This window comes from Bufo bufo, chromosome 2 (assembly GCF_905171765.1).
Source record: "Bufo bufo chromosome 2, aBufBuf1.1, whole genome shotgun sequence".
In the NCBI taxonomy this organism is placed as follows: Eukaryota; Metazoa; Chordata; class Amphibia; order Anura; family Bufonidae; genus Bufo; species Bufo bufo.
In genome coordinates this window covers 510,070,044-510,096,985 of record NC_053390.1, presented here as the reverse complement: position 1 = coordinate 510,096,985, position 26,942 = coordinate 510,070,044, and the positions used below count along the sequence as shown (strand labels likewise).

Here is a 26,942-nt window from a genome sequence, read left to right as displayed (position 1 = left end):
CAGGAGGCACTTGATATTGGCACATGGGGGAAGGGGAGGATGGGAAGGAGAGAGGCACTTGATACTGGCACATTGGGGGGGGGGGGGGGGTCGATGGCACTTGATACTGGCACATTGGGGGGGGGGGGGGGAGATGGCACTATGATACTGGGACATGGGGTGGGAAGGAGAGAGGCTCTTGATACTGGCACTTTGGGGGGGGGGGATGGCACTATGATACTGGGACATGGGGGGGAGGAGAGAGGCACTTGATACTGGGACATGGGGGGGTTGGCACTTGACAGTGGCACATAGGGGGGCATCTATGGGGACACTTACTGGCACATTATTGGGGGGCATTATGGGGGTCCCTTTTTACTGGCAAATTATTGGGGGACACTATGGGGGCATCTACTGAGGCCACAAAGAAGGGGTATTTTATATGGGGGGGGGGCTCTGTGTGGTACTAGTATTATCAGGGGGTTTATCTGTTTCTGCAGTATTGTATTGGGGAGCACGGCAGGCAGAGTATTGTGGTAGAATGATTTGTCCAAAAGATGCGAGAATGATGGAAAAGTAGTAAACTAAGATTTTTTTTTTTGGTCAAACTGCAGAGACGAAAAATGGCTGAAAACTGGAGGTCTGATCTGAAGGTCTGAAAGGAGAAGATGAGGAAAGAGAACATCTACGTCAAAGAGACATCACTGGATGTAAAGGGTATGTGCGCTGTATTACTCTGTATTTTGAATTTTTTTCGAATCCAAATCCGAATACTTTGTTAAAAAAGTAAGGACTCTATTTTTTCATATTAAAAGAATATTGAGTTTGGATCACTTTGTTTCTTACACCCTTCACACAATTCTTTTGTACAGGATTCGAGATCCTTTTCGGATTCGGATTCTATAAAAATTGGATTCGTCCCACCTCTACTAGACACTATCCAGTGGGAATGTTATGCTTTTACATAATGACTTGTAAAGACCGCAGGCTGTCTGATAGGTCTTGTTGTTTGCATGACCTTAGAAAGTTGCTCTCCATGTAAGTAGTAACAGCCGTCTATGTGTATGTGTGTGTGTGTTTGTGTATATATATATATATATATATATATAAGAAAACAACACGTATGCTCTTAGCAGCCTAAGTAAAAGGCAATAGCAGAAATGGGATCAATTTCAGGCACTTCCATACTTATAACCACAGTCATTACCATTGTGAAACCGTTCATTGTTTCTAGGAAATTACATAGGCAAATTACTAAAGACATTAAGCTTGATTTAGATTACACAGCTAAAGTGTTCTGGAAAACTTGATCTGGGAGGAACGAAGACACATGAACATGGAAACTGATAACAACACAGTCTTCTGCACCAAAGCTCCAGTTCCAGCAATACTCATGTCCTGTGCATCACATGCAATGTGCACCGTAAAAATGTATATAAAAAATAATAAAAAATCTAACTTAAAAATAATAAAACCAGCAAGTTAAACCTCATAATATGAAATTCTATGAACCTTAGTTCTTTCTATGATGATATCATCCATCTATAGGACTGATAGGAAATTGCCAGCCTTGAATGCCATTACAAACAAGGAGCGATTTTCTAGAATGCTTGTTCGGTCTCCTTATGAAAATGTATGGGGTAGACCGCTACTGGAAAGCTTACGATAACCAAGTGTTTTTTGTATTCAGTTCAACAGCAATTACCTCTTCCTCAACTGACTGATATTCTTTATCATCTGAAGCAAGATCCAAGAGAACAGTTCCTTGACTTACACAGTGAAAAGTCAAATAAGGATTGGTTCCTGAAATTAAAAAGAATCAAAGGGTAACAAAATCATACAGGAAATTCAAGAGCCCCTGGGCTGTTGTGATAGTAGAAAAAAAGGGCTACTGATGAGAACTTTCTGCACAAAGCAAAAGCAGAACATGAAGCACAGCCAAGCAATTATTGTGACTGTACATCAATGCTTTAAAGCTACCCAGTCCTTGAAAAGAAAAGTCTTGAAGATTAATTGCACAAAGTGTTCTGCGGTAAGAACTAATGGAAGATCAAATCCTCAATGGTGCGCAGGAGATGTCTCTTTCCAAAAAAGTCTTGCAAGCCAAACAGCAGTTCAGTCTTATTTAAGAATATTGATGTATCTTACCTCACTGCAAAGTACAGTACTTTTTTTTATTTATTTTTTAACTCTAACCTCAAGTGATTATTGGTTTTCTCAGATGTGCCTGGTTCCGTTAGCATTTTTCTACAATTGAAATGACCGAGGAATTTCACACATGACACTTCCATACGCCATCAAGCTTTACTGATTTTGTTGAACTTTTAATTTTCTTATTTCTTTTTTAACCTGTAAAGCCTAAGTTTGTGGTGCATATGCTAAACAGATATAACTGTATGTATGTGCATATCTAAAAAGCAGACGAAGCAGCAGCATCCATCTTCGTTTAAATGTCATTACTGATCCAATAACATACAGGAAATGCCCCTTACAGTGGCTGAGTCTTTCAGAGGTTTAATGGATGCCGTTTCCTGTTTCCACTGATTTACAGTGTAAATAATGTAATAAAAAATAGATATTTCTTCTGTGGGATTCCCTTGCACACTGAAAACTATTTTCACTTTCAAGGATACGTACATTTCAATTTTTATTAAAGGAGTTGCCCGGTTTCCAATACTGATGACATGTCCTTGGGACACGTCATGAATATCACATCGCATGAGGTCTGACTCCTGACATCCCCGCTGATCAGCTATTTAAAGAGAACACAGCGCTTATGCGAGCACTGCCTTTTCTTCACAGTGGACATCACAGTGTCGAGCAGGAGTGACTGCAGCCCCTCTTTCTCCATGCACGTCAGTAGGAACGAGCAGATGGAATGTAACTGCTTCTTTCCATTGAAGCGAAGGGGACTGCAATTACACCTGCTCACGGCTGCTATGTCGAGAGAAAGCAGGTAAACTGCGAAGAGAACCACCGCTGATCTGATTATTGATCACCTATCTTGTGGATAGGTCATCAATATAGGAAACCAGCCAACCCCTTTAACCTTTGCAGGCTCCACAATGTAACTGTATGTCGTTGGTGTGCAGTGAATGTATGGAGCAAGTTTACATATGCAGTGGGCTCTGGCTAAGTAATATAGGCCACGCCATCCTGTCATTTAACCCCCTCACAGCTTGCTGTCAATAACAAACATGGCATCTGAGTAGTAAGACAAAAGGAAGGGGCTCCCTCTGTGCCAAAAGCAAAACCACTGGGCTCCTATCAGTTGCTATGACTGTCTAGGGCCTTGTAAAGGTTCCCAGGCCTGCCATAACAAACCGCCAGTAAGACTCCCATAGACTGTAATAATATAAGCAGCCTAAGGTATATGCAATCAGTCACTAAGGGGACTAAAAAATTACAGGAAGGAAGAAGAAAAAAAAAAAAAAGGTTTTAAAAAATAAAACCCCAAAATATGTCAAATTCAAATAATCCCCTTTTCCAATTTTAAAGGGGTTCTGCACTCTGTTTAAACTGATGATCTATCCTCTGGATGGATCATCAGCATCTGATCAGCGGGGGTCAGACACCTGGGACCCCCGCCGATCAGCTGTTTGAGAAGGAAGCGGCGCTGGCAGTAGTGCCGCGGCCTTCTCGCTATTTATTGCAGGCCCAGTGACGTCACGACTAGTATCAATGGCCTGGGCGGGGCTAAGCTCCATTCAAGTGAACAGAGCTTACCCGCGCCCAGGCCATTGATACTAGTCGTGAAGTCAGTGGGCCGGCGGTAAACAGCGAGAAGGCCGCGGCGCTGCTGGAGCGCCACTGCCTTCTCAAACAGCTGATCGGCGGGGGTCCCGGGTCAGATGCTGATGATCTATCCAAAGGATAAATCATCAATTTAAACAAACTGCAGTACCCCTTTAAATACAAAAAAAAAAAACTCTTTGAAAATGTCAACTATTAGAATATCAAAATATATGTTATGTGTGGAATTGTCTGAACTATTAGAATATAAAAACATATATCATGTGTGGTGAATGCTATAATGAAAAATAATGTAAATGGCCCATTTCCTGCTTTTTTGGTCTCCTTGTCCACGCAAAAAATGTGAATGAAAAAAACGATGAAAAAGTTGTATGAACCCCAAAATGGTACCAATAAAAACTACAGCTTGTCGCGCAAAAAAACAAGCCCTCATACAGCATTGGGTATCAAAATATGGTGATGCAAAGCAAAAACATTGAACCCTGTAAAAACAAAATGATGGAATTGTGTTTTTTCCCAATTTCACCACCCAAAAGATTTTTCCAGTGCAAGATTTTTTCCATTAAATGGTGCCAATCAAAAACTAGTCCCGCACAAAAAAAGAAGTCATGGTTCTTAGAAGGTGGGGAGGACATACAGAAGACAACACAATACAAGCATGCTGTATCCTGAAACTCCTAACAAAATGATTTGCTTCTTGGACTTTGGTAAAGGAGTAGGTGCTTCCCTAAGCAATGCCTCTTGCGCCTCAATTTCATAAAAAATGTCATTTCTTCTTTTGCCAAGAATTTTATTTCATATAAAGCTCCAGTCACACTGGCGTTGCGAGCCTGTGCAGGTGTTGAATCTAGATGAACCCTATTAAAATGAATTCCCTATTTTCCATAAATTAATGTTCCACCAGGCGACATAACAGAGAAGCAGTAATTAATGGTTTATGTTCTGCACCAAACACATTTCTTTGTATTGTCTCTACATTTACCTTGCTGGCCCCCCAGAAGTCTCTCCACCCCCTTGATCAACTTGTGACGATGGCCATAAGCGTTAATTCCAATCTCTTTCAGCTCTTCGTGTCCCATGTCTGCCAGCACATCTAATGTAATCTGAAAAGAATAGACAAATACATCACTGCCTTGTGCTTTCTAGCACTGTTACTTTATCACAATCGTCGAGCAGGGAAGAAGAAGAACGGCTTGAAGGATCTAAACATGACTAACTGCTAATTGCCTCTGAAAATAGCTCTGCCATCTCTGCATTTCAGATTCATGCAGGAGACAGCCATTAACGCTCTTTACAATATATATATATATATATATATATATATATATATAGATATATAGTGTGTGTACCAGGAAGGCGCGCTGTATGCATTAGTAAAATGGTACATCTTTTACTATATTTGGTCTCTGCGCAATTCTGAAGCACAACAGTAAAACGAGATAATGGTAGAAACAAGGACAAAGCCGTGAAATTCATGTTTACTACAGCGCACACTATAGAACTGGAATGACAGCTTCTAGAATTGGTTTTTATAATACCAAGGAAATCCTCTTATTGAAAGCTGCCTACACATAAATAAGAGAAAGTATTTTACAAGAGGTCAGTCACGTATACACCTAATCCTGCAGACTTCTATCACATCCTTGGCTATTGCATGTTGATTTGATCAGTTACTCAGTGTGACTACTCTTACTGTAAAGAACCCTTTCCTATAATGATGATGAAGCCTTTTCTTGATTATATATATCACACTCTAGTTCACCGGGCTACAGAAGCTCCGGCCCTCCCACTTTGTCTTCACTTCGGATAAAAGTGGCCAGAGGATCAGTCGCAAATATGGCACGTACAATAATTTGTGACTTTTTGACACCACAAAACTGGCATTAAAGCTTTTGTAAATCTCCCTCATTATACTATCCATCATAAAATTTTATTTGTGGCTCTGCTTGACACACAGTCCTTCTCTTCCTCCATTATCCCAAGTTCAGTTCCATTTACTGCACTATTTCTGCAACCAAGATGGAGTGGTTAACATCTGTCAACATTGAAATTCATCGGAAATTTACCTTTCCAGGCTACCAGTTTATGTAACATTACACTATCAAGCAGAGCTTTAAAGGGAATGTGTAATCAGGAGATGACCTATTGTTTAAATCATGTTATTATGTTAAACATTTATTTTTACTTTTTTTTCCATGTCAATATCTATACTTTAAAAGAATCCAGAAATTCTGCAATTTTTGTCACTAAACTTAAGAGCCCTTTACACGGGGCAAGACTCACACAGAACATCACTAACGTTCGTTCATCTGGTAATCCGATCGTTTGTGTGCAACCAAAAATGATCATTTACCGGCAGCAGATCGGCAAACAATGAGTCCTTATGGGGAGGAGTGATGGTATTAGCGATCGCTCCTCCCCATGCTCTGGAGGACATTGCTGCATGTAAATGCAGTGGTTTCCTCCGCTAGCGATCAGCAGATTGTCTGGAAGAAACGTTTCCTTCCTGACTATCTGCTGTAATATCATCCCGTGAAAAGGATCATTTAATAATATATCAGGACTTTCGTTTTTCTGCAGTTATCCAATTATGATGATAGGATTACGTCGTCGATAACACAGACTCCACCACTGACAATAGGCAGGTGACATAATCCTGAAGCACCTAAAAAAGGGTCATTTTTTGCAGAATAAAAAGGCTGGTAAGGGTTTCACTATACTACCCTAACCCTTAACAAGGTTACGTAAACGTGTTCTTCTTTAATAAATATCCAACCTGCATGAGGAACTATTTTCTAAGCAGTGGAAGAAGGGGGTCAAAAAAGATCTGTGATGAGCTGCTGCCCACTTAGAAAGTAGCTGCAGAGGGAAGAGTAAAGAAGCTAAAAAGGTGAACGCTACACTGGAAAGCAGGGATTTTTGCATTGATATAGGTCAGACATTACTCCAGACATTTTTTAAATTCTAGGGATAACTAAAAAGCAAAATCAGAAGGCTACCTTGTCATTGGTAGACGGTTCCACACATCTGTGATAAAAATCTGTGCCTCAAATTTCTATGTACAGTAAGTATAGCAGTGATGTAATAATCCGTGTTTTCTGTGTCTACATATATGATGCCACATGTATTGCCTGCTTGTTTCTGCATGTCAGCTATGGTAGGGTGCGCCTGTACGAGTTCATATTGTTTGCGGGTGCTGGTCTAACTTACCTTTACCAAAAACACCACCATAACAATGGAATATACAGAACGCCATCTGCAGAAAATAAATTCTACACCTAAAATTATTTATCTATTTAAAATCCCTTAGACATGACCAGGGTGACACCAGTCAAATTCTGTTCCTTTTCTTCTATAAATTATTTCTTGCTCTTTGTAATGCTCCTTCTAATACTGGGAAACCCTCTATTAGGTATACACATTAAACACTCATAGATACTGCACTTTGAATGAACACTACAAGGGGTTATTTGCCTCATTGAAATAAGGGTGATAAAGGGTTAACCAAACATTCAGCATTAGTCACAGTAAAGCTGACCTACGCATCTTGCAAGCAATTGGCCCAATAACACAGATTTTCATAAGTTTTCAAGGGCATGGTTGAGTGGCCAAATCCTGGCACCATCACTTAGGAAGCTGCCAAGATTATGCCTGCAAAGTTCATATATATCAAGAGTGAAATGCTTACTCTAAAACGACAGCGCATAGCATCTGTCTAGACAAGCCTCAGCCATTCTCATTCAGATCATTTTCTCTCACAGCGGAGGACGGCAACACATAAAGCTGAGCACAATTTCTTTTTATTACATTAAACCTATGGATGCAATGGCAGGGATGTACACCGATCTCATAGGGCTCCATAGCAAAATGTTGGGGGAGATTTATCAAACTGGTGTAAAGTAGAACTGGCTTAGTTGCCCATAGCAATCAATTAGATTCTCCTTTCATTTTCCAAAAGAGCTGTGAAAAATCAGAGGTGGAATCTGATTGGTTGCTATGGGTGACTAAGCCAGTTCTACTTTATACCAGTTTGATAAATCTCCCCTTTTGAATGTCCCCCCGAGAGATTTCTAAGTGGAAGAAATTATTAATAAAAAACACAACTGTGCTCTGCATCACCCACTTTACCCAACTCTTGTGAGAAAAAGTGGAACAGGTGCTTTATTAATAATGCATTCACTGAACACCCTATTTCTCCAGACAAATAACATGATAACACTATCAATCTCTCATATAGCTCTACATATCCTGCTTGCAGTCATACAATATACACTGCTCAAAAAAATAAAGGGAACACAAAAATAACACATCCTAGATCTGAATTAATTAAATATTCTTCTGAAATACTTTGTTCTTTACATAGTTGAATGTGCTGACAACAAAATCACACAAAAATAAAAAAAATGGAAATCAAATTTTTCAACCCATGGAGGTCTGGATTTGGAGTCTCACTCAAAATTAAAGTGGAAAAAAACACTACAGGCTGATCCAACTTTGATGTAATGTCCTTAAAACAAGTCAAAATGAGGCTCAGTAGTGTGTGTGGCCTCTACGTGCCTGTATGACCTCCCTACAACGCCTGTGCATGCTCCTGATGAGGTGGCGGACGGTCTCCTGAGGGATCTCCTCCCAGACCTGGACTAAAGCATCTGTCAACTCCTGGACAGTCTGTGGTGCAACGTGACGTTGGTGGATAGAGCGAGACATGATGTCCCAGATGTGCTCAATTGGATTCAGGTCTGGGGAACGGGCGGGCCAGTCCATAGCATCAATGCCTTCGTCTTGCAGGAACTGCTGACACACTCCAGCCACATGAGGTCTAGCATTGTCTTGCATTAGGAGGAACCCAGGGCCAACCGAACCAGCATATGGTCTCACAAGGGGTCTGAGGATCTCATCTCGGTACCTAATGGCAGTCAGGCTACCTCTGGCGAGCACATGGAGGGCTGTGCGATCCCTCCAAAGAAATGCCACCCCACACCATTACTGACCCAATGCCAAACCGATCATGCTGGAGGATGTTGCAGGCAGCAGAACGTTCTCCACGGCGTCTCCAGACTCTGTCACGTCTGTCACATGTGCTCAGTGTGAACCTGCTTTCATCTGTGAAGAGCACAGGGCGCCAGTGGCGAATTTGCCAATCTTTGTGTTCTCTGGCAAATGCCAAACGTCCTGAACGGTGTTGGGCTGTAAGAACAACCCCCACCTGTGGACGTAAGGCCCTCATATCACCCTCATGGAGTCTGTTTCTGACCGTTTGAGCAGACACATGCACATTTGTGGCCTGCTGGAGGTCATTTTGCAGGGCTCTGGCAGTGCTCCTCCTCTTCCTCCTTGCACAAAGGCGGAGGTAGCGGTCCTGCTGCTGGGTTGTTGCCCTCCTACGGCCTCCTCCACGTCTCCTGATGTACTGGCCTGTCTCCTGGTAGCGCCTCCATGCTCTGGACACTACGCTGACAGACACAGCAAACCTTCTTGACACAGCTCGCATTGATGTGCCATCCTGAATAAGCTGCACTACCTGAGCCACTTGTGTGGGTTGTAGACTCTGTCTCATGCTACCACTAGAGTGAAAGCACGGCCAGCATTCAAAAGTGACCAAAACATCAGCCAGGAAGCATAGGAACTGAGAAGTGGTCTGTGGTCACCACCTGCAGAACCACTCCTTTATTGGGGGTGTCTTGCTAATTGCCTATAATTTCCACCTGTTGTCTTGCACAACAGCATGTGAAATTGATTGTCACTCAGTGTTGCTTCCTAAGTGGACAGTTTGATTTCACAGAAGTGTGATTGACTTGGAGTTACATTGTGTTGTTTAAGTGTTCCCTTTATTTTTTTGAGCAGTGTATTATAAAACTGAATGCCTGCAGTCACCACTAGGGGGAGCTCATGGTATAGGAAGTTAGACAGTTACCACTGAATGCAATGGCAGCTGTAAAATCTTTTTAAACCAAGCGCCCCCTAGTGGTGGCTGCAAGAAATTTTGGAGGACAAGAGATGGCATTAGCGATTGCTCCTCCCCATACTGTGGAGGAGATTGCCTTATGAAAGTGCAGTGCTCTCCTTCACTGACGAGCAGGCGATTTACGCTTCCTTCCCAACAACTGTAATGCTAATCTGCCTTAAAGGGGTTCTGTAGGCTCTCCTATATTGATGACCTACCCACAGATTAGAAGTTATTTGGTCCACAAATTGCTTCTATATTTACCTCAATAATGCTGCTAAAATGAGCTTAAAGGGGTTGTCTCACCTTAGACGTTGGGGGCATATCACTAGGATATGCCCCTAATGTCTGATAGGTGTGGGTCGGCCAGTTTCATAGGTACAAATCTGCTGACAGATGCCCTTTAAAGGGGACAGACAAGACACACTGATCACAACACAAGAGTATCATTTGAAGTACTGTACAGTACAAAAATACAAGATTTACACTGTCCGCGTCCTGCACAGTACTTATGTATGAAAAAGCAGCTTCTTTTCTTGATAAAGCTATTAGTCATATTTTACAAGGAGTTCTGTGCTGGTTATATGCCTATTCCCATAAGTTGTACATTAAGGTGTGTGCAGACATCAGACGGCTAAATACAGATATGCTAAATCTGAGGACACTGTTAAGAGTTCATTTACACACGGAACACTTAATCTGCATATCAACTCGCGAAAGACACAAAAAATGTTTATACCAGTATATTTTTTACATTTTCCTTTCTTTCTAAACAAATAGGTCCCCTTGAAACGTATTATGAAGTCTTCACATGCATCCAGTGTCAGACTGGGGTGCCTAGGGCTCACCAGTAAAATTTATTTTGAGGGCCCAAACATTAAAATATGACCTGCTAACACAGAGGATACTGGTTGGCCTGTCTCTGTACATAGAAGCCATCTCAGCCACCTGATGTATCTATGATAATACACTGGATAGTTTCTTAAATAATCTATCCATTTTGTTATATGAACATAGACTGTTGAAGATGTTGTATGCTGCCTATCAATATGTAGTACATCACTCTACTAGGGGCCGACCGGGGGATTCACCTATACCCCTGTGGAACAGTTCGAGCCTGCATGCATCCCAACCGTTTCAATTCAAATTATCTTTTTGGAACAGGCCCAGTGTTGTAGGACATATGCCTGCTGGAAGCATCAAACCTCATTGATATTCCGGAACATGTGGAGTTTTGCCTCAACTGTTCTGGAACTAAATTAATTCAGTTTTTTCAGCATGCAGTCAACAGATAGGAAAGGAAAATGAAATTGAGCTGAAGCATTATAATATATAATACACACACACACATTATATTATATATATACACACACACACACACACACACACACACACACACATATATATTATATTATATTATATATATATATACACTTTGATCAAGAAAAAAAAGCGACTGCATTTTGTAGTCCATGGTCAGGGTGGTCCAGCGGTGCCGAACGCCCCCCGACTGCTTCCTTACTGATCCAGCAGAGTACTCATACAGCACTCTGTTGGATCAGAGAGAGAGGTGTGGGTCTGCAGACTTTTCTCTCTTCCTTGATTAAATGTTGATTTACCTTACGGTAAAAGCTTACACTGGCGCTGGTAGGTAGAAATGTGACACATAAAATACAGTGGCTGGATGAATATTCCGCTATAGTAAAAGGTGGATGTCAATTGACGATCCAATGAATTAATCACCGCAATGATAATCACCTTTTCTCTGGATGTGGGCTGGGGAAATAGTCTAAAGTCTTTAAATATTTGCACGGTTCCCGTTCCTGTGTGTAGAGGGGTGTGAAGAGAGGCAAAACTTCACTGCTCACCTGCTAGCATTCACACTGCTCCGGCCGGTAGCTGCGTGGTGCGAGGGAGCAGACTATGGGTTCGGCGTCCAGGATTTTCAGAGCAGCAACTTTGTAAAAATCCAACGTGCTGGAGTCTGGGGGGGGGGGGGAGCGGTCACAGGAATCCACCAATAATCTGCGGATTTGCAGATTTCTAAGCCCAGTGGTGATTTAAAGGGGGGGTCCCAGAAGGAGTAACGCTGGCGAGGATAGAGAGTCCACGTTCTCCTGGGTGGCACCTGCCGGGTGCTATCCGTGTAGGAGGAGTTGCTGAGGGGCCCCGGAGAGCTGCTAGTTGGGGGCTGCGGGGACCCCGGGGAAGCTCCTTGCACAGCGCCGCGCTCCGCACTAGGAATGTGAGGAATGATGGAATTCTCTTCCTGGCAGGTGGGCAGCGCAGTGCTCGCTGCCCACTTGCCAGGAAGAGAATTCCACCACCCAAAAGATTTTTCCAGTGCAAGATTTTTTCCATTAAATGGTGCCAATCAAAAACTAGTCCCGCACAAAAAAAGAAGTCATGGTTCTTAGAAGGTGGGGAGGACATACAGAAGACAACACAATACAAGCATGCTGTATCCTGAAACTCCTAACAAAATGATTTGCTTCTTGGACTTTGGTAAAGGAGTAGGTGCTTCCCTAAGCAATGCCTCTTGCGCCTCAATTTCATAAAAAATGTCATTTCTTCTTTTGTCAAGAATTTTATTTCATATAAAGCTCCAGTCACACTGGCGTTGCGAGCCTGTGCAGGTGTTGAATCCAGATGAACCCTATTAAAATGAATTCCCTATTTTCCATAAATTAATGTTCCACCAGGCGACATAACAGAGAAGCAGTGCTCGCTGCCCACTTGCCAGGAAGAGAATTCCATCATTCCTCACATTCCTAGTGCGGAGCGCGGCGCTGTGCAAGGAGCTTCCCCAGGGTCCCCGCAGCCCCCAACTAGCAGCTCCCCGGGGCCCCTCAGCAACTCCTCCTACACGGACAGCACCCGGCAGGTGCCACCCAGGAGAACGCGGACACTCTATCCTCGCCAGCGTTACTCCTGCTGGGACCCCCCCTTTAAATCACCACTGGGCTTAGAAATCTGCAAATCTGCAGATTATTGGTGGATTCCTGTGACCGCTCCCCCCCCCCCCCCCCAGACTCCAGCACGTTGGATCTTTACAAAGTTGCTGCTCTGAAAATCCTGGACGCCGAACCCATAGTCTGCTCCCTCGCACCACGCAGCTACCGGCCGGAGCAGTGTGAATGCTAGCAGGTGAGCAGTGAAGTTTTGCCTCTCTTCACACCCCTCTACACACAGGAACGGGAACCGTGCAAATATTTAAAGAACTTAGACTATTTCCCCAGCCCACATCCAGAGAAAAGGTGATTATCATTGCGGTGATTAATTCATTGGATCGTCAATTGACATCCACCTTTTACTATAGCGGAATATTCATCCAGCCACTGTATTTTATGTGTCACATTTCTACCTAATTTCTACCTACCAGCGCCAGTGTAAGCTTTTACCGTAAGGTAAATCAACATTTAATCAATTTTGTATCCTGGGCGTCAGCAGCAAAGCCCATTATTTACACTGTGCAGCGGACCTCCAACTGTAGGTTGGTAGATTTCTTTGTATGGGAGCGCAGGAGTGTTTTTGATTTTCTCTGTAATATTTTCTCTCTTCCTGCCTGACACCTGTGTAATCTGTGTGATCAGTGCAGGCAGGAGAGGAGGCTGAAGGTCTCTAAGCTGGAGTGAAAGGAGATGAAAGCTCTGGACTGCAGCTTAAGGACCTTTGAAGAGGTCAACTATAGGCATGGCAAGAATAAAAAAAAAAGTACAGCAAAATCTGTCTTTATTAAAGATATGTATGTGTATGTATGTATCTATCGAAAAGAAAACAGGTGAGCAGCACTTCATCAGTGGGACTGTTAGACAAGCTGGTAAGCGCTTAAGTCAGAGCCCATCACCTGGAATTTTTGCGCTGGGAGCGCAACACCCGATGCAGCGTGTAGGGTAGGTAAAGATGCGGATGCTGGCAGGCTTCTCCTTCCCAGGCACGATATGGGCGGTTAGGAAACCAGAGAAGAAGAGGATGCAGGATCATCAGCGGTGCAACCAGGAAAGTCCAGATGCGTTGTATGCTTCGGAAATATCTTTATTGAAGTTACGGCAATAAAGATATATCCTAAAGGTGAAAAGCATCTGGACTTCCCTGTTTGTGCTGCTGCTCATCCCGCATCCTCTTCTTCTCTGGTATATATATATATATATATATATATATACACATATACATACTCACACAGTATATGTGCAGCAGATGTACTGCATACCATGATCATAGAGAGCAAAAAAATAAAAAATAAATAAAATAAATTTTACAGAACAACCATGGCAGGACAGTACAGAGCAATGACGGGATACACAATTAGGCCTCATGCCTCAAAACCACGGATCCCCACAATATGGATCCCTTCTCCAAGCAATCCAGGGGGGGCAGTGTCCGGACCCTTCATAAGTGACCTACTTAGAAATGTCCGATCCAACAGTAAATCAAGGGATCTCCTACTGTGGCAAATTATTACCAATGTTATGTAATGGCTATCACCCAAACAATGCCCATATCGCTCTTCCTCTCTTAGCTACTGATTTCTTACTTGGACTTTTGCGCAATAAGGCAGGTAATGGGTTTCCCCTCTAGCTCTACTGATCTTTTGCATTTGAGCTCTGGGTAAGATGTTTGGTCATGGAAATTTGAGGGCAAAAAAAAACAATAAAAAAAAATGAAAAAAAAAAATCTCAACAGTCATAATTCCTCTACATTGATTTTTCAACAAGCGTCAAGGTGCATAAGAATTTTTCCTATTAGATCATAACTTGGCAGAAACTTGAATAAAATGAAAACCACTCAACTATTCGAGGACAGCCTGTTTATAGTATATATATGAGGATGCTTCACATCATCCTATTGCAATTATCCTTCAATTGCCTTTAAAGCAGCACATCATCCTCCTCCAGGTGAAGGAGTCTGCCATACTGTCTTTGAAAGGAGAGATGCTGAGCATCAGCAGAGATAACACATTTGGCTTGCATCCTACCTGTTCCGTTTCAAAGATATCCCGAAGGTGCTCTAGACCCAGGCTTTTCAGAAACTGATTGATGTTCATGTCAAGACCTGCAACTGCAAGGGAAAAAGAAGACAGGATATATTTTGTGCAGAGGACTTTCAGATACGCTCAAAGGCTCTAAATATCTTACACAATACAATTGCTTATGATCTGTACTGCAAAGAAGAAATGAAAAACTGCAAAGAAAATAATATAGAGCTGTAAACACAAAAGGTAACTAAGTGAACAGCCAATAACTGCACTGATAATGTACAGATCACATTTCTCTTCCAATCATCTAGACAGATACTGTTACATGGATTCTTTATTTCTTAGCTTATTTAATAAGGTTGTTATTGTTGTATTCCTGGACTCAAAAGCAGCTTATAATCTGGCACTCTCAAATATTTTCTGAAAAACACATTTCAATAGTTTTTTTTATTCTGAAATCGTAGATTTACCTTCTCCTTCTTTCCTTTCCGTCCCTGCAGCTCCATCGCCAGCATTTGAAGAACTTCCTGCAGCCAGATCGGCCAAGGGACCAGTGAGATTATCAATGCTGCTGGCAGCAGACAGACACGAGGGGGTAGACGCTGGCGATATAATGGAGGCACTGACTACTGTTGCTTGAGGTTTGAAGCAGCTAGGTAAAGCCTCAGGAGGCATTGCATCTATTAGCAGAGCTCGAATATCATCTGCCTAAATGAAAAGCAAAACACTAGAGTTAGAGTTAATTTACCTTTGGGTTCAGCGCCCCCAGAAAATGATTTTGAAGGAACAAAAATATAAAATTACTTACTAAAGCATAAGATAATACTACGCTACCTGTACCACCATGTTACAGATAAAGTAAAGTACAGCAGAGTCAGTACAATTTGTATCTCACCTGCTCATTGTGGTTTAGGAGTTTGGCGGGTGGTCTCACTCCATGACTTACAACCTTCTCTGCATGTATGCTCATACAACACTGCACATCAATCTGCCCCATAACAGGCGTACAGCAGATAGGGAAACAGGTTTAATGTGTGTACCATCAATTACATTAAAGCAGGGCTGTCAGCTCTTCTGATCCGTTTAGAAAATAAGTGTATTTCCTGTGAAATTACTCTGGAGCACCCTTTCTCTGTACTCTGCATTTTGCAGCTCCTGTTATTTCTCCAGGATATGTATGAATAACTTGACAACTGGGGGTTAGTTGGGGTTGTGTCACACCTCGTCCAGTCAATACTGTCAGCGTCAGACCGTGTAGGAACACATCCTAATGGCAAGGGAACAACACCTAGTTGTCAATCTAGCCATAAAGCCATGGAGGAATAATAGAGGAACGGCCCAACACTTATTTCAAGCAGAATATTTAGTATTTACTAAAATGAACATTTGAGACCGATTCTCTATAAAATATATTTACTGATTCTGATTAAAGTGCAATTAAAAAAGACAAATAATAATAATAATAAAAATAGTACATCTAGGAAATAAAGCACCCCAGAAACAGACATATACAAACACTTACTGTAGCTAAATCTAGTGGTGTTTGGCTTTCCTGGTTCTTCATTGTGGGATCTGCACCATGTGCTAAAAGCAGAGCACACAACTGCGTTCTTCCTTTCTGGGCGGCTTCATGTAAGGGGGTGAATGCCCATTTATCTGTGGCATTCACGCAAGTGTTGTACTTTATCAATAATGCTGCAATGTCAACGTGCTAAAAAAGCAGAGAAAGAAAAAATGATGTAATATTATATAGATATATAGCACAGTTTCTAAAGAGTCCATAAATAGGAAGGACCAATATAAACAAAGTTAGGCTACATGCACACGACTGTATGTGTTTTGCTGTCCGCAAATTGCGGATTTGCAAAAGAAATAAAAAAACAAACAAACAGATGACATCCGTATGCCATCTGTTTTTTGTTTTTTTTGCAGATCCATTGTAACAATGCTTAAAATGGACAAGAATAGGACATGTTTTTTTTTTGCGGGGCTACGGAACGGACATACAAATGATGTCCGCATTTTTTGCTGACCCATTGAAATGAATGGGCCTGCATCCTATCCGGAAACAAAATACATTCGTGAGCATGAGGCATTATACTGAAGAAATGGGCTAGCATTCTGCTATTATCTCAATGACAGATTTAATCACACATTGAAGGCCCAATGCGTGAAAAAATGAGCTGTAAATAAAGAAATTTAGTAGTCTAGATCTGTCAGGATTTAAAAGACTTCCTCCATATTGACCTCAGTCCCAGAGTCCATGATTGCTGCTGTCATAATAAAATATAACGGAGGATTATGAGAATGATGCCATAGTCATTCATTACTGGAGTTGGATTTGCTCTTGCATGTCGCCATGCTAGTGTGCACCTGCACTTTATTACATACTGGTCATTTTATTTTTCCAGAGTGATTTATGACTGAATAGACATTTCTGCTCAGATTTGGCTTTGCAGGCCTATAAAATAGTAACTTTGTTATTTAGTCTATTCTTTTAGGATATGTTCACAAGCCGCAGGATCAGAAGCAAATCTGCAGGTGTTATTTGTAGACTGCGCTGTGCTGGTTTCAAGCTTCATATATCAAAACTTGATATTTGTTACAAATCTGCATATTTTTAAATCTGCAGCATGCTTTACGATCTGCATGGATTTTTTCCTACTGCGTGTGAATGGGATTATTAAGTGTAGGTTATTTTTAACAGTGTAGGGACAGGGATGCTAAACATTTTTTATAATAGACTTTATTAGGGAAAGAGGTTTCTTTGTATTAGAAAACAAGGTGTAAAGAGTCTTCTCAGCAAAGCTGTAAACACTCGTTCTCAATAGAGGGCCTGTGTAAAAGGTGCCGGTGATCACCCAATGAAAGAGAAAACGCTCGTTCACTGGGTGATCATGTCTTTTGGCTGGCATCTAAAATCATCATTTCCATGCAGCAGATCGTCCACTGTTGCCCCGAAACAATGACACTGTATGGGGTCTAGTGATCGTTCTGGCAATTGCTTGTCTCCATACAGCGATGACTGTTGTATGTAATTGCAGCTCTCCAGAAAATTGCCTGCTAGATCCATCCATGTGAAAGGACGAGCGATTGCTTGTTCCCCAGTAGTAGGGGGATCAGCAATCGCTTGTCCCATACAGATCCATTTCTCTTCAAAGACAGTTCAGGTACAAACAATTGAGTTAAGATTGTCAAGTGGATAACAATGAGGTCTTTCTAAGGAAGCCATGGATCAATATGATTACAGAGCTTGAAGATCCATAGAACACTTATTTTAACATTATTTTTTCCATCTATACTTATGCTGTTTTCACACTAAGCTCCTGAACAGTTCAGGATTATCAGATCCAGAGATTTACCAAAGTAGGCCTCTCACACATGTAGCTATCACCCCTGGAGATGTTCCATGTTGGGTGCGTTCTCACTACAGAGGAAATGTTCCAGGTCCTTAGGCAAGGGAACTTTAGGCATGGCCCACTGTGATTTTCTGGAACATTTACTGCTGTTTTCACACATGCGCTCACTCGGACATAACCCGGAGTTAGTACTAGGGCTCTGGGAAGAAAAAGTCAGGGTAAAGTCCGGGACAGATATTGCAGATGTGTGCATTCACACATACAAGCCCCTCCGGGTAAACTCCAGAAAATGTCAGGATTCCACTGTAAGCGTGAATGGGGCTTTAGTGATACATTCCCTCAAATTACTATAAAAAAATAAAAAGGCTTGTATTTTGCTCTGTCGCCAGTGGTGGACTGGCCAGAGCTAGATTGCTAAAGGAATGCATAGGTTAAAAACACACTTTAAACAATATTTCATGCAGACCAGCCTTACTCCATATGATGCTGCATTGTGTAAGGGAATAAGTCCTCCTTTATCTTGTGCGTTGACATCTGCACCATGCTCTAGGAGATATTCAGCCACCTCCAGGTTGTTGTAGCCAGCTGAGAAAAGTGAACAAAAGCACTTCAAAAACAGAACAAACTGATAACCTAGAGAAAACATTTCAAGTCTAGTGGTAATGACTGATTGATGGAGGACTGGAGGGCATGCTGTACATAACTGAATGAGTGCCTCTTTTACTGTAGTCTATGGCACAAAGCACACAGCTGTAAATACATGTGTGCTGCAGAACACAGTTCAAGAAGAAATAGCGCACACCACTAAGCACCCAGCATTACCAGACCCGCTGGGGGCCCCTGACCGACAGGACAGGGAACATGCAGGTGAAACAACTCAGGCAATGACCAATGTTGTTTGTGTTTTGCAACAGCTAGGTGAAGCCTTAAAGACACTGGGGGCCATTTTTATTTTTTTTTACTTACTTTGCCATAAATTGGCGTAAAAAAGTCACAAACAAATTTAGATGCAAGTGGCATTTATACCCACCCTCGCCACTTTTTGAAATGGGGGAGTGGCAATAGCATGGTGTGGGCAGGCTATCAGCCATGGCACATTCAGTATAATTTATGCCAGTTTGCTGTTGTAAATAAGGACTCAAATCGACTCCAGCCCAAGTGCATGGACTGTCGGAGAATGAGTCTAAGTTATGTCATAAATTATGCTTGGGGGATATCAAAGATCAGTGTAAAATCCTGGTGTAAGAGCCTGAATGTAAACTGCCTAAATAAAAAGCACCACTTAGTGAAGGACCACGTCCAGGGAACTTACAAAAGCAGAGTCTGGCAGAATAGATGTTCATGTTCACACTACTCCTGATGATAAATTTGCACCTTACCCCTCCAATTATAGCCATATCTCAAGTCTGATTGCAGAGTACAGTGCTTGGCTATCTCCATCAGTCCCACTGAGAAGGTATGGAATGGCAGCAGGAATGCACAACTGTTGCTCAATCCACTCTGGGGACTCTATCACCACATTCTTGTGAATGGTGGGGTTCCCAGCGGTCAAAGCCCCCATTGATCAGATACTTATCACCTATCCGAAGGATATAGTGGGAAAACCCCTTTAGACAACCAACCAGACACAAATTATATACTGTATGTTAATCTAGCCGTATAAGTGTAACAAGGGTTTCTTGAAGACCTATCCCCTGGTACATTTATTTCCAAAGAATTGTACAGTTTGCTTGGACCTACTGGTTCAGTCATGGGCACGTTCATGTGCATTCTGTGCAATTGCTACAAAAAGATACTAATTGCTATAAGAAAAAATTACTAAATTCCTATGATTGTACTAATTGTCCTACTATCTATAATAATAACCACTTTCCTTAGCTGAAAGTAATGGCAGATGTTTCCTCACTCAGGACATGGCTCTTGCAACAGGTCATTTACTAATCAATGTGGATAAAAAAAATTTAAGGGAGCCCGTCACCTTCCTTATGCTGCCCTTACAGAGGTCAGCATAGTGTAAAGACAGACCCGCTGATTTCAGCAGTATAATATTTAGTAGTCTTAGAGCACTGTCCGGTGAATACCCGTAGGGCACCAGCGCTACGAGGGAGAGGAGTGGGATGACGCACAGTGTTCAATTTTCTTAAATGGTGTGCATAGGTAAAAAAATGGTAAGTCATCATTATTTGCATTAAGCGATACAGTATAATAAAATAAAAATTTTACCAATTGGGGTCCTCCTCTCTTAGAATGTAAGAAACAAAGAAGTTCTACCTATGCTCTTTAGCGTGAACTGTGTACTTTTAAAGTGGCAAGTGATTTAATTAGTAAAGTGGTCAAATACAAGTGAATTATCTGCAGGGTTATACATGCCGTTTGTTACTGAAATAATCCTGTCATCAATAGGAGATTAGAAATAAAATAAAATGTACATGGCTACCAGTGTGTTCATTCCCACCTGCTAGATGCAGAGGGGTCGAGTTTCTCCCTTGGGTGTCCCTGCAGTTAATGTTTTCTTGTGTGCAAAGCTTTTGCACTCTTGCTAAGCAGCCTTTTTTAGCTGCGTCAAGCAGAGCAGCATCTCCTCGTAATAAATCTTGAATGTCCGTGTCCCCATCTTTTACCAAATCCAGGGGTGTGTTTCCATCCCTGTTTTTCTTGGTTGGATCTGCTCCGTGCTGCGAAACAAACACATTTTATAATCTGGCTTCAAAAGGTCAAAATAAATAAATAACAAATCTAAATAAATAAATAAAAAAGTGTAGTAAAGTGAGAAATAACATATTGTAATCACCCTGGACAAAAATCAGACCTAGGCTAGTTTCATATATGCGTTAAAGCATTTAGCGGATACTGCAGTTCACAGCCGGTGTCCACTGACTATAATGCGACCCGAAGGTGATCCGGCCGGTTTCCGGCATGAGTGTTGGGATTAGGCTGGACAAAAACAAGTGCAAACAATGCTTTTTGTGTGGCCGAATATCTGTCATGTCCCTTCATAGTCAACAGGGTCTAGCGGTGCTCTGGCCCTATCCAGCTATGCCGGATATGATAAATGCTGCCAGATAGCTAGAAAGCACATGTGAAAGCAGCCTTAGGGTACGGGCACACCGTTTTTTTGGACAAGGTTTTGAGGCAGATCTGCCTTCAGGATTTCAGCCAAAGCCAGAAGCGGATCCACCAGAAAGGAGAAAGTATAAATCCCCTCTCTATATTTCTGATTCCTTTCAAATCCACTTCTGGCTTTGGCAGAAAATCCTACAGGCAAATCTGCCTCAAAACTTCTTCCAAAAAAACCTTTAGGTCCACATCACCGCTTATTACTTCCATTGTTCTGGCCCTTTATAGGCACCTAATGGAAGCTAATAGGACAAGACAGACCCCATTGACTAGAACGGGTCCAGTAAAAAAAAAAAAAAAAATAGGAAAAAAAAACGATACAATGCAGTATTATTATTTTTTTTAAGCACAGGTGACTATGGGGGCCTCTCAGCGGCATGTAGCCTTATATTGCTAAAATTCAGTCCTTCTGCATTGTTGGGATGTGTTGCATGTTCTTGTCCAAGTATATAAATCGAGCAGAGGTAGCGTTTGCGTGTTGTAAACCGCTCAATAGTCTGGTTTTACATGGAGCACTGAACCAAAAGGTAGAACAAAATGCAGCAAAATGCTTTTATTTTGTAGCTTTTTATGGTGCACATTTATATGCATTTTATATACATATTTCTTTACAACAGAAGAAGAAAAGCAATCAGTTTTCTATGGTGATAATATAGCAAATTGAAAAAAAAGTTTCAGTAAGTGTTTCTTTTTCAACACATTTAAAAATAAACTTATTTATGACAATACCCACATAGTAAGAGTGTAAAATGGACATGATCTTCTACAGTATTTTGGATATTGTAGGGATGTGTCCTTTGCTAACCTTTTAACCGCAATATATTTTGGCCTTTATAAATCCCACAGAAATAAAAAGCCAGGCATGCAGCTTCCGCCGTCATAAAAAGAGCAACAAAATTAATTTATGGTTTCAATAACCTTTAGAAATGTTGTTTTTGCCTTAGTAATGAGTTTCCAATGCCCACTAGGGCAAGGCGCTGTAAAAAAGCTGCAAGGCTGTAAGTAACAAATGTGAATGCCGACACAAATAAAATATATTTTGCCATCTTACCTTTAATAACAGTTTGCAGATCTCATATTTTCCTTTAGCAGCTGCTTCATGTAGTGGAGTAAATTTCCAGAGATCTGCAACATTTACCGAGGCCCCATGCCTCACCAACAACTCTGCCACTTCATAGTGTCCATAGGAGCAGGCATTGTGTAGAGGGACTAAGCCACTGTACAGAGAAGGAAAACAGAACATTTGTCCCTTTAAAGTCTATGTTCACCTTCGGGGGCAAATCTTTTTATTTTTTTATTGCATTTTATAAAAATAAAAAAATCATAAATCGGACAGATTATCGTGAACATTCCTGCGAATGCTGGTTCCCAACAATCTGCCCATGTAAAGGTGCAGCTGATCATCCAATGAATGAGCGAAACACTCGTTTATGGAGTGAAATGATCGTTCGTGCAGGTGCCTAAATTAACGTTTCTGGGCAGAAGATTGTGCGGTCTAAACAGCGATCGGCTGCCCAGAAACCGTGCAGCTGTATGAGGACAAGCATCGTAATAGTGATCCCACGTCTTCATACTGTGGAGGCGGTTGCTGCACGTAAATGCAGAACTTCACCTCCACTGAGCAAGCAGCTGACTGTCGGAAAGGAAATTTACACTTGCTCCTGAGGAAGGGGAAACTTTTATCCCTGAAACGCGCTGAGCCACATATCAATTAAAGGTGATTTGATCAGAAGCGCTGTTGTCCTGCTGCCATCATTCACTGTGATTCTACAAGCGATCCTGGCCGGGGGGGGGGGGGGGGGGGGGGGGGTACTCGTCACAGGTGTTATGTGCTTATCCTGTTGAAGGCACCCCAGTTAAGTAAGTGCCTTGTTGGATGTTATCAATCCATTTTAACCTAATGTATTTGTTGGATGTCATCAATCCATTTTTAATCTACATTGTGGCAAATCAATACCACTCTTTATATTTTAATATAGCATTATGGTGAACTAATACCATTTTTTTAATATATATATATATATATATATATATATATATATATATATATATATGTCACATATGTACTATTTGAGACTTCCTGCCACACATTAGTGGACTTTGGGACTGTTTTGTCATATTTATCTCTTTGCTGTGTACTACTCAACTACCGGGACAGTACTATCTCACCCTCCTCTCAGCTTGGATTGGCACTTTCCCACCCTTCTTCCTTTTCCCCCACCCCTTGGTCAGTTGAACCTCATCAGCTCACCATCTCCTTTTTCTTCTATCTCACTATAAGGTCAGAGAGCAGAGATGAGGAGCAGTCAGCTGAGTTGCCTGAAGTAACAGAATGAAAATTCAGATCCTGCTACTAAAGAAACTCAAGGCTGTGCAAAGACAATGGTTAAAAATTTTAAGCTAAGACCAACAATTTTTAGCTCAAAATTAGTACAATACAATAGTAAAAAATGCCCCCAAAGCCTTTAACTTCAATTGCTTGATTTACACAAAGAACAACTGGTAAATTTAGAAAACAATGCAATCTGCTGCAAAATATTGGAATGAAAAACATCACAAATGTACCGTAGTTATTCACATGCACCACCCATCTAGCAATAACTCTCTGTATCAGAGTAATTGCAATAACCTGCACTGGAACATACATTTAAAGGGAGTCTGTCAACTCTTTCACCAATATATGTAAGAGCACTGTACCACAGAAGATTGCAGACATACCTGTGTGCACTGTCTGTATTCCATGTCCAGGAAAAATCTGCTGGAAACCAGCTCCTAAGTGCCCAGCTCTGCTGCCCAAAGTGCCCGAAGCAAATCAGACTGAAGAGGGGAGAGCTGCTTATATCTTAGGATTGGTACAAGCTAGAAACATGACCTTGTTTGAAAGCTGGCATTCCAACTAGGGCTGCAGTAAACGATTATTTAAGAAATCTAGTATTCTATAAATTATTTTTACGATTAATCGAGAACTCTAATAAGAAAAAATGAATTAATAGACTGTTATCCTTTATAAAAACTCATCAGACCACCTGCCATCAGTCCCCAACACCCTTCCTTCCCCCCTGTGCGATCAGCCCAAGTGCATCAGTTCCCTCCAGTGCCATCAGCTCCGTTCCCCCCAGTGCCATCAGCTCCGTTCCCCCCAGTGCCATCAGCACTACCCCACCCCAGTGCCTTCATCAGCCCCTCCATGCCGATCCATTGCCATGTTTCCCACTCTCCCAGTGCCATCAGATCAGCGCCTCCATGCCCCCCACTGTCATCAGCCCCTCCATGCCATCCATTGCTAGCCCAATTGCCATGTTTCCCACTCCCCCAGTGCCATCAGATCTGCCCCTCCATGCCATGTCCCCCACTCCCAGTGCCATCTGACCCTCCATGCCATGTTGCCATCCATTGTGTCCCCCTCCCCAAATGCCTCCATGCCATCCATAGCCACCATGCCCCCTCCCCCAGAGCCTCCATGCCATCCACCATGTCCCCCACTCCCCCAGTGCCATCAGATCAGCCCATCCATGCCCAGCACCATCAGCCCTTGTATGCCATCCATGTCCCATGCTGTCCTCCACTCCCCCAGCACCATCAGCCCCTCCATGCCATTACCATGATCACCCATGTCCCCCAGCACCATCAGCCCCTTCAAATCACAGGTGCCCCATTCAAATCCCCCCACTACTTTATACTTACCTTTCCTGGCACCTGCAGTGGGCTGACATGGAGTCCGCAGGAGACGGACCGCGTCTTCTTCCCAGCATGCACTGGGAGGGACGCGACGTGTCACACAGCGTCAGCTAGCGCACTGACGATGTGTGCACACAAGTCTCTGGCCTGTGCAGCGCTGTGCCGAGTTGGGAGGCCATGGAGCGGTGAGTGAGAGGCTTCACTTCACTCACGCTCCGTGGTCATGTGATTTAAACAAATCCTTGATGCAGGGAAACTGCATCGAAGATTTTTTTGCCTCGATTTCATTGATTTACATCAATTACATCGATGAATCGTTTCAACCCTAATTCAGAAGATATAGCCGTTAGAAACCGAGTCAGGAGTGAAAGCTGTTTTTACTTCCACTTTCAGTTGGGCACTTGGGAAATGTTGTTTAGCAGAATAAAAGTGTTTTCCCTGGACATGAAATACAGACACATAGTACACACAGATATGCTTGGAAACTGTTTGCAATGTTCTATGGGGCAGTGTTATAATGGTCAAAATGAGGTGACAGACTCCCTTTAAGGAGACCGCAGAGACATGATTATCTCCATTAAATCAGTCAGTGTAAATCTAACTTGGCCAAGGTTAGTACTCCACAGGTACTGCAGAGATGACCAAATACAATCCAATCATATTCTTATGTAGCATAGAGTTACCATGCCGGTATAGTATGGAATGGAGACTACTGTACCAGCAAACACTGCATTGTACCTAAGGGAAGATACGTCTCCAAGCCTGGCAAACCTACCCCTTATCTTTGGCATGTACATCAGCACCATGATGTAGCAGATATTCCACAACAGAAACTCTGTTATAACCAGCAGCAAAATGTAATGGCGTTGAATGGCGACCTTCAAGATCCCTGCAATTCACGTTCTGGGGGCTGCAAAGCTGCTGTAAAAAATAAAAATTTTATTAAAAAAAGTGAATAAATACAGGACTTTAAGACTACAACAGATCTTTAAAATGAAAAAAATAAAAAAATTCTATCTTGATAAGCAGGTTGTAATTACATATCTGCCCTCATTATCTTTCAACATGTCGTAATCAAATTCAAGAAACGTGCGTGGCCTATTAAAATTGTTCGCAAGTTAACCACCTCAGCCCCCAGTGCTTAAACACCCTGAAAGACCAGGCCACTTTTTACACTTCTGACCTACACTACTTTCACCGTTTATTGCTCGGTCATGCAACTTACCACCCAAATGAATTTTACCTCCTTTTCTTCTCACTAATAGAGCTTTCATTTGGTGGTATTTCATTGCTGCTGACATTTTTACTTTTTTTGTTATTAATCGAAATTTAACGATTTTTTTTGCAAAAAAATGACATTTTTCACTTTCAGTTGTAAAATTTTGCAAAAAAAACGACATCCATATAGAAATTTTGCTCTAAATTTATAGTTCTACATGTCTTTGATAAAAAAAAAATGTTTGGGTAGAAAAAAAATGGTTTGGGTAAAAGTTATAGCGTTTACAAACTATGGTACAAAAATGTGAATTTCCGCTTTTTGAAGCAGCTCTGACTTTCTGAGCACCTGTCATGTTTCCTGAGGTTCTACAATGGCCAGACAGTACAAACACCCCACAAATGACCCCATTTCGGAAAGTACACACCCTAAGGTATTCGCTGATGGGCATAGTGAGTTCATAGAACTTTTTATTTTTTGTCACAAGTTAGCGGAAAATGATGATTTTTTTTTTTTTTTTTTTTTTCTTACAAAGTCTCATATTCCACTAACTTGTGACAAAAAATAAAAAATTCTAGGAACTCGCCATGCCCCTCACGGAATACCTTTGGGTCTCTTCTTTCCAAAATGGGGTCACTTGTGGGGTAGTTATACTGCCCTGGCATTCTAGGGGCCCAAATGTGTGGTAAGGAGTTTGAAATCAAATTCTGAAAAAAATGACCTGTCAAATCCGAAAGGTGCTCTTTGGAATATGGGCCCCTTTGCCCACCTAGGCTGCAAAAAAGTGTCACACATCTGGTATCTCCGTACTCAGGAGAAGGTGGGGAATGTGTTTTGGGGTGTCATTTTACATATACCCTTGCTGGGTGAGAGAAATATCTTGGCAAAAGACAACTTTTCCCATTTTTTTATACAAAGTTG

The 26,942-nt window shown here is 41.9% G+C and overlaps 1 protein-coding gene across 3 annotated transcripts in view; it reads right to left on the bottom strand.

Moving 5' to 3' along the window:
* Nucleotides 1–26,942, bottom strand: part of TNKS (tankyrase) — a 246,026-nt gene that overhangs the window by 21,116 nt on the left and 197,968 nt on the right. For 2 of the 3 annotated variants that reach the window (XM_040417872.1, XM_040417874.1), the window contains 9 exons: nucleotides 25,581–25,726; nucleotides 22,179–22,344; nucleotides 20,466–20,685; nucleotides 18,486–18,595; nucleotides 16,174–16,362; nucleotides 15,122–15,359; nucleotides 14,652–14,734; nucleotides 4,715–4,835; nucleotides 1,685–1,782 (listed from right to left, as the gene is read on the bottom strand). In XM_040417872.1, coding sequence (XP_040273806.1) covers nucleotides 1,685–1,782; nucleotides 4,715–4,835; nucleotides 14,652–14,734; nucleotides 15,122–15,359; nucleotides 16,174–16,362; nucleotides 18,486–18,595; nucleotides 20,466–20,685; nucleotides 22,179–22,344; nucleotides 25,581–25,726 — 1,371 coding nt within the window. The remainder of the gene's footprint in view (nucleotides 1–1,684; nucleotides 1,783–4,714; nucleotides 4,836–14,651; nucleotides 14,735–15,121; nucleotides 15,360–16,173; nucleotides 16,363–18,485; nucleotides 18,596–20,465; nucleotides 20,686–22,178; nucleotides 22,345–25,580; nucleotides 25,727–26,942) is intronic. The other variant, XM_040417873.1, reaches the window with a different exon arrangement.